This window comes from Calonectris borealis, chromosome 19, assembly GCF_964195595.1.
Source record: "Calonectris borealis chromosome 19, bCalBor7.hap1.2, whole genome shotgun sequence".
Classification (NCBI taxonomy): Eukaryota; Metazoa; Chordata; class Aves; order Procellariiformes; family Procellariidae; genus Calonectris; species Calonectris borealis.
Genome location: NC_134330.1, coordinates 9,612,566 through 9,629,330, shown reverse-complemented (window position 1 = coordinate 9,629,330; position 16,765 = coordinate 9,612,566). Strand labels below are relative to the sequence as shown.

Sequence of the window (16,765 nt, the reverse complement as noted above, 5' to 3'; positions counted from 1 at the left end):
TGATGTGTCACTTGTGGCCAATATGCTTCATAGCATCCATGCTAAGTGGCAAACATAGCAGCGGTGATAAACTCAGCAGCGGCCAGTCCTCTTCCAGAGAAAAATAGCTGCAATAGCTTTTACTTTTAAGTGTGGGCCAACAAAAACGCAGATTTTTCTGAGTTGCTCTTGCTGCAAAGACATGAGTCCCAAGCTTATTTCCAGCTGTTCCAGACTTACGTAAAATATAGGCTGGAACAGGCACAAGACGTACCTGGGAGACACCTAAAAGACAGGGAAGCCACATGCCTGGTCTTGCTGTCTTCAGAAACGTTTCGCTGCAAGTCCAGCATGCAGAATGGTGAGTTGTATTTTTATTTTTCTCCCTTTCTCAGGCAAAGGAGGACCTGTCCTCGCCTTAGTGGAAGCAGCGCTTAATGGTGACATTTCTCTGCTGGCTCTTAAAGGATTAATTCTGTATAATCAGAAGCCCTAAGGTTACAGGAATGGGCTCAAACTGGGGTGTTAATGTGGTTTGTGGTGTTCTGCTTTGTGCTGTGAGACTAGAGAAACCAGCCAGTTCACTGTTCAGCAGGAGACCAGCAGCATGGGCAGGGGGTGGCAGGGTGCTCCCGGTTGTTTGGTGCTGGTTTGGATCGGGGCAGTGGCATTCCCGACAGACTGGCTGTGCTGTGAGGGGTGTCCTGGGCTGGCCAGCCGTGTGGAACCGCTGTCCCCGCACCCAGCCAGCAAACAGGTTCGCATTACGGCTCTTCTTGGCAGGAGAAAGCCTGGCCACAGGGATTTCCTCCTGATTTGCCTTGCATCTGTTGGTCATCGCACATAGCCACAGAGGATGATGAATCGACTGCTAGCAAGGTACATGTTGTGTCTGTTTAAGCGTATTTTCAAATGCTAAAACTTAGTACATTAATTCAAAATAAAACGATATGTCACACAGAGATTTTGCCAGGGACAACAGGAGATGGTTGCAGTGTGTTGGAGTTGATTAGGAGTGAAAGCGAGGTTGCCATGCAGTCAGGGCCTCTTTGTACAACGTGGTAAATGCACCAGCAGTCAGACCAGGACACCTGCAGCATAAATGGCATCAGCCTGAACAAGCCAGCTCGGGCTTCACAAGGTGACGCGCAGCTCTGGTGTCGTGTTGGAGGTGGTCAGTGTAGTCACCCTGCGCAAGCCCAGGCGGAGAGGCTGGCGTCTGTTTGTCAGACTGCAGGTGGTCTTGGTAAAAGCTCTACAGAAACGGTGTGGGGAGGATTTATGAAAAGGGAAGGCAAGTGGGGCTGGAAGAGTGAGAGTGTGTGCGTGCCCGTTGTGTCCATAATCAAAAAAAAAATACGAACAGTACAGTCACGTTAGCAGTTGTTGGTTGATGGAAGCTAAAGCTGCTGAGCTTCAACGCTTAGCTGCTGGAACATCAGCATTTGTAAAATTATGCTTAATCAAGTCATTTACACAGTATGATTAAGTTGAAAGCCCTGTGATGCGCTGCCAAAAGACGATCAGGGTTGATTGTTTAAGCGACAAGTCCTTTGCTTGCAGGGGTGTCCTGGCCTGGACACTTGCACTGCGCCGAAGGAAAAGAACGCTGAAGGGAGGTGCTGCAAGGAGTGTAGGAGAGGTCCCTTCCGCAGCTGGTAAGGGGAGACTCAAATGCACCTTCTCTGTGCTGCCACTGCAGACCAAGGCAGGAGAACAGGTGGGCTGCAGCGCACCTGAAGCAGCAGAACCAGCCCCTTGGCTCCTTTTGCCCACAAGCGAGATGCCACCATCCTGTGAAGCTGGCAGGCATGGCTGGTGCAGGACCCTTGTGAAGGGCAGCCTTGGTGCCTACCATGGCTACCACTTGGGGATTAATTTCCTGCCCGACTTCCCAAGCACCCGACCCATAGCTACCACCACATCAGCCTTTTTCATCAGTCAGATCAGCCAGGTCTTTTAGCTCTGACTTGTTCTGTGCAGTGAGGGCCCTAGAAGGGGATGGAGCAGGACCCTGCCTCTGTGCCCACCACTGACTCTTTCCACCCCACTCTGATCCTGGGCGGGATCCCGGCAGCCAACTGGGAGGGAAAAGGAGGCTGTCACCCACCACCCCTCTGCTCCCTCTGGCCTTCCCGGCTCGTGGTGTTACTTTTCAAACGAGCTCCAGGCAGGCTGGTGTCCAGGCAGGTTCATTGCCGTCCACATCAAAGTGCTCCTGGCAGGAGCTGTGTGGCTGGTGGAGCTCGGGGCAGCCTTGTCCCAGGACCAGCCCTGCAGACAGCAACCACAGGAGTGCGCAACCAGAGCAAGAGGTGACACAAGAAAGGGAGCCAGGAGGTATGTTTTAAATACTTTTATTTCTTAATTTACATAAAGGTATATATTTGGCTTATTTATCTTTTTTTTTTATACTCTGAGATTCACAATCAATTGCTCTTAAAAAATAAAATAGTCATTTGCTTCTGAAAGAAATCAGAAAACTATTTTATACTCCTCCCTTGTATAACAAGAAATATACTATATACTCCCATACATCACGTAGCAAAAATGATTGTAAGTGCTGGTTTACCAAACAATACAGCAAATGGAGAAGAAAACAAACAATTAGGACGGAGGATGCAGAGAGGAACTCTGCTTTCCGGAGTACAGCCATTCATTTATAGGGTTTGGTCACCCTGAGGTTCTCTCTTAGGTAGTCTATAAAAGGGGAGGGGCTCTTGGGTTCACCCCGATTCTAGCTCTGCGAGCGATGGCAGCAGGAGGCATTACAGTTACTTGGGTTGGCAGCTTGCTGCTTTTTGGGTAATTTTCTTGCCTCTCTGTGCAGTTCCCATCACCTCTGTTCCCCTCGCTGTGTACAAGCCGCCTAATTGCGTCTGTAGTGGGTGCATTGGTGCAAATGCAGTATTAGCTATGGGGGGAGTTAATGCTTGCTTAAAAAAAAAAAACCCCAACAAAACACGTTTATGACGTGGAGTAGAAGAAAGCCCTCGTGATTATCTGAGGGACATCCTGGACCCTCCCTGGTGCACTCTGGACACCCTGTGCCCTGCACAGACCCCGATGGATGCAGCGTCTAACATCGTAGGTCCCACAGAGTGCGGGGAGATTGGAAGGACCCTGCGCCTTGCAGCAAACCATCGGTAACCGTCGACCCTCGGGGAACAGGGGCAGAGCACTGGGGAAGGACCAGTTGCAGCCCTGAGGAACAGGGTGAGGCAGCAGGTACCAGGGAATGGGGGCAAGACACAGCAGCACCAGCCGAAAACCTCGCTTGGCTCCCTGCTCTGAGGAGATGTGGATGTGCTGGGATGGGATGGTGTGCGTAGTGCTCACTGCCTTTTGGTAGTATTTTCCCACATGTTTGCGAATGCATTCAAGGGCTCCTGTTTGTGTACTCTAATTTTCAGACATTCACATGAAGTGATTTTGTGTGCAAGAGATCAGTGGCTTTAAAGATATTTCTGTCCTTATTGGGACTATTTAATTTTGTGTTGAAGTTTAGAACCACAAACATAACTGTGATGACGTGTACAACTACTTATTGACAGGCTGCAATCTTACGTCATTCAGTGTGATGGATACTAAAATACATGGATTCCTTATTAAAAACTAATTATATTTTCCTATTAACACCTTTCTTTATAAAACCAGAAATACTAATTTTAATGAGTTGTTACTCAGCTTGGATATCGGCAATATGCATTCAGTCTAGACTTCTGTTCTCATTCCAGAAGCACTTCCTATGTATATACCAAAAATTGTTCCACTGCTTCCACACTGCTCCACAAGGTCAGCCCCAACCAAATGGCCCTAACAGCTTCCAAGTCTGGTTACATCTATACCTACATAAAATGGAGTCATAGGGGAAACCAGCACAATGTTGCTTGCTAAGTCCAGAGTTCAGCACCAGTATAATACAATACTGTAAGTCTTTTTTTTTTTAAATAATGGGGAACTTCTGACCTCTACTAGAGTACAGAAACACAACATCGCTTGTTTGTACAGCATCTCAGCAGCAAGTATATCTCAGCCTTGCACATAAAGAAACTGAGGCCGGGCAGTGACACTCCCCAAGTCAGAAACAGGCTGATGTCCTGGGACAGGGAACAGTATGTTAGAACCCAGGGCTTATATGGCAGCATAGGTCCAGTTTCTGTTTGGCAATACGTATGTTTCATGTCCAGACTTGATGTACCTGTTGTTGCCGTAGTCTACGGACCCTTGGTCTAAGTGAGCTGGTTTCCCTCTAATAGACCAAGTACCTTTATAGAAGCACTAACTGAACAATTCTTCACAGCTAAAACAAGGAACACTCAACAAGAAATGCAGCCTTTCAGCTTCTGGCCATTCGAATGTAGGCCATCAACGTGTAAAGGAGCAGCAGCAGGTGGAAAGGCTGAGTTTCCTTTCCCTTCATCTCCTCTGAGCTGTCATAGCTGCTGCTTTGGCTTCCTTCTCTTAGCCTGGAACATGTGGGAGCAGGGAGTCAGGGATCCCTTGGTGTGGAACTGTAGGACTCACTTCTCTTGCTTGCTCCCTTCCCTCTTTTCTTGTTAAAAAGAAAGCCACAGCAACTTCCTTCATATGCGCAGAAGGTAAAGCTGGCCTTCTATAACAGCGCTGTGCTTCTCTAACAAGGATTGGGGCTTGTCACTAACAAGGAGAGCTAGTGAAATTACAAAATGCTTAAGTTCCCTTTTCATTGTTGACTCCTGAGAATTAAGTTGAAGGACAATTCCTCATCTCTGAACTTTAGCAGGAATGCTTCATTTTGTTGACAGTAAATGCTACAACAGAGAGAGCCTATCAGAAAAGCAATTTAGGAAATGTGGCTAATCTTCTTTGGTCTCTGAGATGAAATGACTGATTGTTGGATTGCTTTTTGTTTCTTTTTAAACAGCTTAACAAGGAATTTCTTAAGGGGAATCAGAAATTCATGTGCCTTTAAAGCCAAGTGTTTGGCTCCTAGACTACAGAGGCGATATATTTCCCCTACGAATGTAAATAGTGGCACGAGGTGGGAAATGAAGCATTGTTTTGGACTTGCTTTGCTTTATTATTTCTAGCACCCGCTTGCTGTTCTCCAGAGGATGCCCAGGCACTCGAGGAAAATTTCTGGCTCTAGTTGTTTAGCCAAATGTTAAAGCTATTGTTAAGGTATTTTAGGTGACAGAGCAACCTTTGCAGAAGAGTCCTGTAGAGTTTGATGAGGAGGAAGGGCTCACGTTGTTACAGGAGTCACCCTCAGAACCCATCTGCCTGGGCAGAGACTGGCTGTGCGGTGAGTAGTAACCAGTTCACTCGTACCTGGAATTACTGACCGTCTCTACTACAATGCTGTACTAGCACATCCTGGAAGTGAATGGGAGATAAAACCCAGATTTACTAACAGCACCTTCCTGTGTCTCTGAACAAACTTACACCACAATCAGACAGCCAGCTTCCAGACTTAACTCCCATCCCATCCCGGTTTGGCATTTCCTTTGCTGATTTAGTCCTACTTGCAGCCCAGCCACAGCCACTTGTTAAACACGAGCACAAGAGTGAGGTGTATTCACCCGCTTGAGGTGTGTGCTAAACTGGAGGGGAGTATCTAAACTCTGGGAGACATCTAAACAGAAAAAAGGGGGTGGGGAGTTCACTGAACCAATGCCACTTCTCTAGAAGCCTGACTCTTTCTCCAGGGCCCGTGCTTGCCTTTCTTCCCCACACTATTGCAGCATTAAGCTGACACAGCATAAATTTGGCTTGTGGAGGCCAAGTGCAGGAAACAAGACTCTAGTGAAATGGCACTCTGACTGCTTTACAGACGCTTCTGCATTTGAGGCTAACACAGTTCAGACACTGGCCTTGTATATTAAAGATCTCAAATACATCTTCATAAAGACAAAAGTGACCAACTGGCGCCCCAGTAGGAGTAGTCTGGGACTGTGCATGGGGTTGGGCATGCATTAAACCTAAGCGTTGTTCCAAAGGAAACAGCTACGGTAAAGCATCAGCCACCTGCTTTGAAAATACTGACAGAGGGAGAATTAGCATTGACGATACATGTAATATGATATGCGTGTAAACAAAGCATGATGTCACTGGCACAGCAGTATTGCACTACCAGGCCCTAGGTAAAGCGATTCAGCCAGATGGATTTTGGTATTTTGAAAACCTGCGAACCTCCTAGACGAGGCTGCATTTAGCATATTGAGCCAACTCTAGAGCCCCTAGGTATTTCTGTCCAAAGTTCTTCTGGGCCTTTCTGTAACAACCACCAGCATACCCAGTGCAGTGAACCTCTCTCCTCTGTCCCATTGCTCAGCCTCAGGTGACAGGTATCATCCACTGACGTCTTCCTACAGTGCCCTTGCAGGGCCTGATAGCAGGGCACTGAGACGAGGAGAGTTGTGGACGTTATTCTGGTATGGTTGCACAGGCAGCTCCAGATTTTAAATGTTTAAATAAAAACTGTTTATCTAAATATATATATATATCTGTCCTCTAATGTCTTCAGCAGAGATAAAGCATCTTATGACATATTTAAATAAAAAATAATAATCTGAACTGAGCCTTCAGTGTTAAAGAAAAGGTGATGTACAGAACAGGTCCCCAACTAGTGCAGTCTCTGGGTGTGGGAGTGCTGACAGAACAGCAGCATTCAATAGGACGTAAGTTGCCCTATAAACGATGCGGACTTTGTTGGCTACTACTAAAACCATATACACAATCTACAGTCACTCACTTGGGTAGCACACTGTGGGTCCGGTGGACAGTTGCTTTCGATGCTCAGAGGAACCTGTGAACGTCCTTATGCTAAGAAGTACTTGTGTTCCAGGCTGCCCTGCTCATCTCCTGGTGCCTGACCCCGCAGGCTGGAGTGGTGGGATTGATTTGGTGCTGGATAACCCTTCCCGGGCGGTGTGGAGCTGAAGGATCCACTGGTTTCCAGTATGGAAGGCCTTCGAGCTTGAGATTGGTGCGGTGGTGGTGGGAGCAGCAGTCCGTGTATCGTTTCCTTCACTGGCAACTGCAAACAGGGAAGAGAAGGTGGTTAATAGGGCAGTCACAGGAATGGCTTGGTAACAGTGAACGCGTGGAGGCCAGCTAAGAGATCCCTTGCCTCCATGCAAGTTGGGGGCCAGCAAAGCTTGACCAGTGTGGAGACAGCACTTTGGGATCTACTGTAGGCTTTTGGAATTGGAAACACAAATACACTGTGGTCCAGGCACAATCTGCCTAAGGAGCTGGACCAGTAACAGGTTTAGGCTCCTGTCTGTAGTATTTAAGGGCATCAGCCATGTCTTGTTTATGTCAGTTGTGTAGGTACAACTGTTCGTGATGTGGGTTGAAACAGCTCAGCGGATAACAGGGTTCATTTTTGCTAGACTGTTTTTAACCCCATTGGTTTACTAGAGGAAACAGGGACTGCCTCTTGCCTTAAATTGTCATTTTCAAAACTGCTGTCCACTGGAGAGCCCGGTCCGGCATGCACATCCCCAGCAGTAGAGCTCAGCTATCGGTCTCGCTGCTAACAAAGTAGAGCAGACACTGGCTTTCTCCCAGCATGCTGGTGGTATACACTTGCTTTAAAGAGCAACATCAGCACATCTATTGACTGGTGAGAGAGCACTTGTGCGTGCTGTGGCATATCTAAGTGGCCAGCAGCTTTCCTAGATTATGTGGAAAGGATAACCAGTTCTCTTGCTGCAGGATTTCCTGTGAGGGGTTCCATGTTATGCAGGAAATTGCCCCTGACCTTAAGAATCAGTGACTGCTGGGTTATAGAAAAATTCCCTGTAACAATGGCCTGGTTTCTCTCAACCTGTATAAAACTGGACCAAAAGAGAAGAAAGTACAGTGAAAAAACCTGGGTGTGCACAGGACCCAAGCATTCAGTGTTTTATAAGGCAAGCCTCAGCAACACCACCTAACATTTGCTCCCACATTTTTGAGGCTTTTTTTTTTTTTTAAAAAAAAAAAGCTTTGTGTAAAAGCTACTGATAAATAATAATGTGTGAGTACACATCCAGCCTGGAGACTGCAAGGTACAGGCAGGCCTATTATATCCTTAGCCTATACCAGAATATACTCCCCTCTGTGGAAATAACACATCTGCTGTACTAGAGATTGTATTAAATCTTTTCCCCCAAAAGGCCATTCTTAAGTGTGTTACTGAGTTCTGATTTTATGGTTACTCTTTCAATGCATTTAATTTACGGGAAAGAAATCTCCTCTTCAAAAACTTGCTTTAATTAATTTTGGCTACAGCAAAATGCTGGGAAGTGTTTATCAATCATTGCAGCGCTGAGCTGCAATGCTGTGACTGTTGGTGAGTGATAAGAATAGCATGGACACAAGGGAGGAGGAAGGGCAGCGGGAGTGGGACTCTCTCTCTGGCTTGCTGCCGAGGCCTCGGCTTTGTCACCCTGGACCAAGGGTTGCAGCGGGGACAGTCCTAGCAACAACATATAAGTTCATGTGCTGCCAGAAAGCATTTTTCTGCAGAAAATTTGGAATATGCTAGGAATGGTCGTTTGATAGCGAGCAGATGTCAGACCAAGAGCAATGCAGCAGCAGGTTTTATGAACACGAGGTATGTTCAGGCAAAACCTAAGTTCTGGCCTTGGACAATCAATCACACCTGCTGGCAGTCAAGTCATAGGGGTTGCGTGGCCTTATCTGCTCAAAGAGGGGACCACCAGGTTTCTGGAAGCAAGTCAGTGCAACAAAGGACACTTGAGTTGACCCCTGGTTTCCCTGTTCTTGATTTGCTCCGATGTGGGTTGAGGGTAGCAAAGGTGCAGAGCATGGCTGTCTAAGGTTAACTTCTTTTCAATTTATAAGGAAAGAAATGGGTTGATAGGGGGTTTGGAGTGGATGGGTAGCTTGAAACCAATGGCTGGTTTGGGTCACTCACCGTCTCAGACTTTCACAGAGGCTGGTGGCATCACAAGTTGATTCACCCTGGTGAAGGCAAGACAAAAGTGACATGTGAGAGCTGCAATTAGCTGAGAAAGAGGCTCCTAAAAACATACCAGCCTATTAAATCCAGGTTCCTGTTGCTTAACAGTTTCTAAAGAGATAGGACATTAATAACTGTCCTGCATAGTGGCATAAAGCTGAAACCCTTTCACAGTGGTGTCTGATAGCAATTCTGACAATTGCTGGAACATGCCAAGTAACATTGCTGACACTAATTGACAAGGATTTGGAAAGGTCCCTTTGGAAAGGCATTCAGACGTGGCAATTGTTTCCCTAAGCCAGTAACAAGACTGTTTATACAGTCTTTATAGATGTTGAATGGTGTCCTTCAGACTGACAGCATAAATGTAAACAGTCACCACTGATAAAAATTGAATTAAGAAAAAAGTAGCTGTCTTTCAGTTTTCATCTCCTGAAGACCTGCTGCTGTTCCAGACAACTGCTCCCAAGTGGGGGATGGAGCCCCGTGGGGACTGCAGTGTCACCAGGCAGCAGCCGTTCTCAGCAACGTCCTGTCCTGCACCTCCTGCCACTGCGGGCAGCGAGGGGAACAGCTCCACTTTGCCCTGTGGGGTACCCAGGGAAAAGGCAGCAATAGTTTTACAAAGTTCATCCCTGAGACCTGCTCCTTCTCATCACAGTGCCCGGTGCAATTCAGCCCTCCTCGTCACCAGCTCTCCTGCTGCAGCAGATCACCTCTCCTCCCCCACACTGTTCATGCCTTCCCGGAGTGGTTACTTAGGGACAGGAGCAATCTCCTCTGATAGCGTTAAGTACACCTGTAAGAAAGACAGGTCCCCCTCAGACTCTTAAGACCTTTGGGACTTGCTTTCTATCCCGGATGCTCACTGACCTCAGTGGGAACTTCTGGATCCTCAGTAGCAACACTGGACAACCCGCACCTCACCTAAGGACCTGGCTTGACGTTGCTGCGTTTGGGTGCTTTTACCCCGATGCACTCTAGCTGTCCTTGGCCAATAGGAGAAGAAATCTGAGTCACAAAGTAAGAGTCTTCTCGTACCGTTTGGCTGTGCTAACTTAAAATAACAAATAAAGTGAAAGAGCGGTACTTTATACCTTAAAGGATCGCAGCAGGATTTTGCCATCACATGCAAAAGCACAGCTTCTTTCTGAATCAGTGAAAAACTTGGGCAGGTTTACAGGGAAGATCACAGAAACCATCTCCGCCTCAGGTCCTACCAGGTAAGAACTTCTCAGTGAAACATCATTTTCCTTTGGAAAATGCTGATTTATTAAAACTCATCTGTGGCTCATCACCAGACTTCATACCTGACCCAGGACACCCTTTTTTGCTGAAAAGGTATGATGCTGGATTCAGACACGTGTTCCAGGATAAAAATTAACCAGTGGTTAGAGGACACCTTCCAAGAAATCTCTGCATCAGAAATTGGCCCAGTTCAGCCTACAGCTCTTAACTTCACACCAACCTCACAGAAAGCTTGTTTCCAAGATGCATAGAAGCCTCTGTGCCTTTTCTGCCTTTCAAGGCTATAAACTGAAATATTTCTGATGCAGGAGCTGACCCAAGTTTCTTTGTAGAATTACCATTCTCGGTAATTCTACTGCATTGGACATTACATTGTATTGAACATTGTAGCTGTGCTTTAACTATCAGAACACATCAGAGAGATAAAACAGATTACCTTGTAATGCTACTGTCAACTTCAGAAGTAGGAAGCAAACTATGATATGTTATGAAGCTATCACAGAATACTAAAACTCCAGGTGTTTGAATGCGCTGTAATGTTGTTTGAAACATGTAATTCATTCCACATTTTTACAGGATGCAGAATATATACAGAAAATATATACAGTTTTGGCATTACTTTCTCTTTAGCACAGAGAATCCATTTGCATTGCTGACAGATGAACCATAAACACACGCAAGATTTTCCTTCTTTCATTACTTTTAGTTCAGCCTCCTATGGGATAAAATGCACCTCCCACATAAGTACTTATGTTGTCCCCAAGTCATGAGAGTTACTCGTTCTTTGCATTTTAACACATTTCTCTCAACTTCTGCTTTATCTCTCTTTTACAGATGGGAACAGAGGCCTAGAGGGACTAATCCTGAAATGCATTTAGAAGATTTCACGGGAAATTAGACCCCCCATGAATTGAGAAGCTGCTGGGGAGAGAAGTGACTTTCAGGGATCACGAAGGAAGCTAGTGGGCAGAAGAGAGAACTGAAATAGTCTCCCAAATTTCGGACAGTGCAGTCTTCATTCTCTCTGAAGCACTGTGTTGTAGACAGTGGTCCACTGGCTTCTGCACAGCCTGATTTCAACGAGGCTCAACTTACAGGTGACAGCAGGTCAGCTGTGAATTTTACTTTTTTTTTTAATCAAAAATGCTAATAATAAATTTTAGATTCTCTGAGGTGGTAAAATGTAGTACACAGACTTAAGCTAACAAGGCTTAAGAGCATCTAAATCCCTGTTTAAGTCCCACTTGCCTTTCTAATAACGATAATCCCACACTGAATAGATTGTGGCTTCCGATTTGGCGATATCTGCTGACTAAACATTGGTTCCTAAATTGTTCTATTTTCTCTGAGTGTTTTCTCAAGATTGCGAATGTTTTCGTTCCTTGAAGAGAGCGGGGTGGGAACCACTCTGTTATTTCCTGAGGGGGAGGAAACTTACCCAAATTGCCTTTCAAGAACAGAAGCTGTATAACTTTTTTAGTTGTTTTTACGGGCTCCTCCAGCAGTTAAAAATGTGGCTGACTCCTTCTAACCCCATCATTTCCTCCCCTGTCAAATCTAAATATTTCTCCTAGATCCTATCAAACCATTTCCATGTAGTGTGACAGCATTTATAATTCTGAAGTATTTATAAGACTGTCTGTTTAATATTAAACTACATGCTCTAGAGCTGTTAAATATTTATACTATGTAAAATGGATCTAATTTCACAGCACCTCAGCCGGTTAGAAAAAAAGGTGACAAATTTAAGATAACAGATGAGTGGCCAGCATCTTTTACAGGTCAGTTATACTCTACTTTGTTTCAGGAATTGTGCAGAGATGATTCTCCAAATGCTCCGTCCCTTTCAGCCTAGCTGGTCACCAAGCCAACAGGTACTGGAGAACACAGTTTGTAATACACCAGCACCGCTGTACGGCTGCCGGCACAATCTGGGCCTTTTGAGGCCTTTGAAAGAGTTTTGCTGCCCACATCCAATCCAAGAACGCTCTGCTCCACCCTGTGCCAGCAAGAATAAAACCCAGATCTCCCTTCTCACCTGCAGCTGCATCTGCTCCAACAATTTAGGGTGAAGTTGTGAGAAGCAGTGGCAGGATATACGTCCCACTCGCTTTCCATAAGCTATACGCTACTGAATGTTTGAGCTCCATGAATTTACATCTCTGTTCGTGAGCTCAAACTCAAGCCAGTAACAGGACGTCGAGAAGGAGAACATGCTTGCAGGCTAGTGCGTGCGGCACCATCATGCACAAGACTCCAAGAGAAAGGCTGTGCATAAATAAAGCTTTTGTGAACACTGCCAACACCATTTAATGTTAAGTTTCATACATAAGTTAAACAACACATATGATTCAGTATCCTACAGCTTTCTGAAAGCCCTGTTTTCTTGCTATCTAAACGAGTCAGGCTCTGGCTTTTGTAAGAGAGAAGCATATTAGGAAATAATGTCCTAATTTTTACAGGCTGCTGTACTTAACATCACTTAACTTTTACAACCAACAATAAAATGCTTCGGTGAGGTCCTTCTAGCTTGCAAATAACTCATTTTTTTGACTAGCAGGAGCTCATTCAGCAGACAAGAGTGTTGGGGCTAGAGGGGCAGCTAGATCTGTACTTAGCAGCAACTCCTGCGCATGATTAAGGATCCTTCTCCTTCCTTCATTTCACCGGAGAGAATTCTGTGTTTCTGAAGTACCGTGCAATATGCTATAAAGCGCCTGTTTGAAACAGCGCTTTAGGAAGGGATACCAACATAACGGTCACTAATGGCACCCTTCAGCACATTCCTCCCTCTCTGAACTCTTTCAGACGTTGCTGGGGGACAGACCTCTCCAAACGGCCTTGTGAACACACTGAAATCAGAAATTTTAGGTGATGAAATGTTTATATGGACAGACATCCTTGAAAGGTAATGAGACTTTATGGCCTTAAATCTATGAAAAACAAATCTCTCTTTCAAATACAGCTAGCTAAAGGGGTTTTTTTGGCATCCAAGTGTTAGAGCCAGTAACACACTCCACCTGTGTATCAGTGGTGATTAGCAGCACAGCCAGGTGCAGCATCTGCAAATCCCGCTATTGAACCTCATCAGTAGCATTCAAACCATAACGTTGCTGTCTGAAACTGTGCAAGAAAAACAAAGGCTAAGGATTATCATTTGTAGCTCCACACCGGTATGACTTTCAGATGTAACAGTGAATTTTATCGACTGATAAATGAACACAAGAAGTTACTTGCCCACGAGGTTGGCTCATGCTACTGTTATCACTGTATTCCTGCAGATAACCGACAAAACAATTACGGAGTCGGAGAGCCGGGGCAGCCTTCACAGTGGGTTTCTTCATCTTCACATGCACACAACCTCAGGTCCATCAGGTAAGTTAAAATCCTAGGGTAGAAGTAATGCTGTCACTGTGGTCTCCCTGACACTTTTAAGAGGACAAGTGTAGTTGCATCTAGAAGGAGGAAAGAGATCGCTAAAGCAGAGGAGCATGAAGTAGGCTTAGGCACAGGCCAAGTCCTCTCTCCGCACAATAACCACCTCCTCATTTACCAGCTGGGGGTCAGAAAGGGAGAAGGGTCAGGAAAGTGTGTGTTTCACACACTCGCTCACTTCATCCAGCACCTTGTTACTGCAGGGATCAATTGCCTGAAGTAAATCCTTGCTGAAGGCAATTGCCAAAACACAGTAACATTTTAGTAAACAAAGAGGGAAACGGACACAAGTTTACAGACCGTCCCACTCATATTTTCCACCACTGTCTGCATACTATCATCACCCTCATAAACAGACTCAGCTTCAAGAGGATATAAAGCTTATTGCAGCTGGCCTGCCAGCAATACAAACAGGTAACATAGGACCAGGAAACACCTCCTTAGCGACACAACCAACCACCCCTCATACGTTATCACACCTCATTAATACTCTACACAGACCCTACTGCTTTGTCTCACCGATATTTCACCACATGGGGATTTACAGCTGCATTTCTCTGGGATTTTGTCACATTTCCCTTGAGGACTTTGAATCTAACTGCATTAAATGCACTGAGTTTCATCGAGTAATGCACAATGCTAACAGGGCCACACACGTGGGCACCGAGTGGATGCAAAGATTTCTGCCCCTGCAACAAATCAAAGCAGCCCATGGCTATTCTGCTTTCTCTTATTATTTTGCTCACTGCAGAAGCCAAGCCCCGCTGTCTTATCTACTGCAGAGTTCTCTTTCAGCTTGGCTCTCTACCACACTTGTGGGTGTTACATACTGGTCCCAGCAATGCACCACCTTTTTGCCAGACACTTTACAAAGAGCAAAACCAGCAGGCTGGAGACTCCAGTTCAAGTGTGTACCTGTTACGCCCTTCATTATACAGAGTTTTTAATCAAGCAGTGCAGAATGTAAATATGTTAGCCGTTACTGTCCTCCAGTAACTAGGTATAGTTGCCATTTTCACCTGCAGTTGGAAGGAGCTGGCTTTGGTTCCCCACTCTACAACAGAGTTCTCCTGGGATGCTGAACAGACTGCTAGGTGCACTTGTGCCTCCACCTCCTCCCTAAAAAATGGCCGCAGAACATTAAACCTTAGTACAACCTATTACCTCCTGAGCAGGGTGTAAGAACAGCCAAATCAGGGATTGTTTCCAGAGACACGTCCTGTTTTAACTGAACTCAAGCTATTTTGATAATTAAGTCAGTAACTTTGGGACAAGACACCCACGATTAACAACATGCATTACTGCAGAAGCTCAGTGCTTTGATTTAAAAGGCTCCTAGTATGCTGCAGCTGAAAACAATGACTGAAAGTGAAGATGCATGAAAGGTGAGCAATAATACTACATCAACCTAGAAAGATCCCAGTGAGTGGTACAGGGACAGGACTGGCACAGCTAAAAATAGTCTACGCACTGAGCTTCCTGATGCATCGTGACAGGTTCATCCAGCCTCCCAGGAACAGGGTCTGTCTGATGAAGCCGAGGTCAGTTTGCTAAAGGAAGAGGACGCTAAGCAGAATGCTAACAAAATTTAACAGAAAATCAGGCACAGGAGTAGCTTGCATTGGAGTAGGAAACCATCGCTTAATTTAGCTCTGCTGGCTGCTTGTTCTCACTCATTTCTACCCAGAGAGGAAGCCTGGGGCTTGTGTAAATCTGAAGCACTCCAAACCAAGGCTCGGACAGGACTTGGTTGGTGCAGCCTTCCTGGCGGCCACTGGCACAGAGTTGCCCTTCCCTCTGGAGAGAGAAATGGTGGATCAGCCTGTGCTGAGCAGCAGCGCTCTCGTGGAGACAGCCCGTCGGGAGCATCGTGCTGGTGGCGACAGGTGCTCCGCCAGCTGCACTAAGGAAATGAATTGGCTTAAATCCCCTTTTGTTCCTGCGCGTCAGTGGGTTTAGCAAACGGAATATGATAATCATGTACAGCAAATACATTTTTTTTCTCTCTGTTCGGTACAGCCCCTTAAAGCTGCGCAGACTCTGTTAGTATTTTCCATCTGTTCATTTAATCTAGGTGCTGAGCATATTTGCCTCCAGAGGAAGAAACATAGGTCAGCTTCTATTCTTCCTCTTTTGCAGATCTCGACAGAGGAGAAAACTGGCATAAAGAAAAATCAATAACCTTTCCTTCTGTTTTTCCAGACAGCTGCAACAGAACAGATGTGAAGATGAGCGGTTACCAGCACTCATTAGGTACCAAGGACTTGGATGGAAATGAACGCCAGAGACAAGTCTGCCTTACTGCTCTGTGGTGGTACGCTAGTGTGGACTCCTGAAGTTAGTGAAGATGTGGGTTTCTGAAGCCCTCAAAACTTTGTGCCTGAGTCTGTCCCTGTATGTATAATTCTGCCAGCTATTGCTGGGCTCAGGATTAAGGTGGTAGGATTTTTAGTGCCGTGGAAGATGTGGGTAACATTATGCTCTCACGTCCACTGAAATAATGGAGGAAAGAGCAAGTGGAGGGTCTTGGGTTTTTTTTGGCATGATTGAACGGGAAATGGGATAAAACGACATAAAAAGCAGGTATGATCTAATTAAATTTTTAAACAGAAAATCCTGTAGAGCTTCCTGATGCCACTTGACTAGAAACGTATTTCTTGCCCTCCAAAATAACTGCCTCATGATACAGCTCTTTTCACCAACCTCTAAGCTACCAGGGATGCGGAACCGTCCTTCTGTTTTGCTCCGCTGTAAGTCTGGGCAAGCCCTGTCTGGCATGTGGTAGTGGTCTGGCAGCAACTTTAGAATGACCAAGCCAGAGCACTTAAGACGCTCCTTACTGAAGCACTGGAAGTAATACTCCAACAGTTTTGTCCCTGTTTCATTAAAAGACGCCATTCAGGCCAAGGACCCAACCACAAGTTAATTACTCTAACGCACCTACAGTCACAGCTTGCTGAAGATCTGCCTTGCAGATTTCTCTGCGTGAAGAGGTCATCTGCTGTTGATAAAAGTCAATACCTTCATAATGTGCTCTGTGACCCTGGCTTCAGGAAACAGACTGGCAGGGCTGAATTTTTCATGATTTGTTCTATTTCTTTGTGTCAGAAAGGTTTTCTGGCTTGGAAGGCTGCCTTCTGTTCAGTG

General features: G+C 45.7%; 1 protein-coding gene and 1 long non-coding RNA gene across 2 annotated transcripts in view; one reads left to right on the top strand and one right to left on the bottom strand.

Moving 5' to 3' along the window:
• The first annotated feature begins 9,537 nt into the window (after positions 1 to 9,537).
• On the top strand, positions 9,538 to 16,196 carry LOC142090689 (uncharacterized). The gene is made up of 6 exons (XR_012676623.1): positions 9,538 to 9,958; positions 10,048 to 10,158; positions 11,018 to 11,290; positions 11,991 to 12,057; positions 13,465 to 13,558; positions 15,821 to 16,196. It is a non-coding gene; the product is annotated as an uncharacterized LOC142090689 (long non-coding RNA).
• Positions 14,904 to 16,765, bottom strand: part of LOC142090687 (sphingosine-1-phosphate transporter SPNS2-like) — a 128,854-nt gene continuing 126,992 nt past the window's right edge. Inside the window, exon 13 of the mRNA XM_075168986.1 lies at positions 14,904 to 14,935. Coding sequence (XP_075025087.1) covers positions 14,904 to 14,935 — 32 coding nt within the window. The remainder of the gene's footprint in view (positions 14,936 to 16,765) is intronic.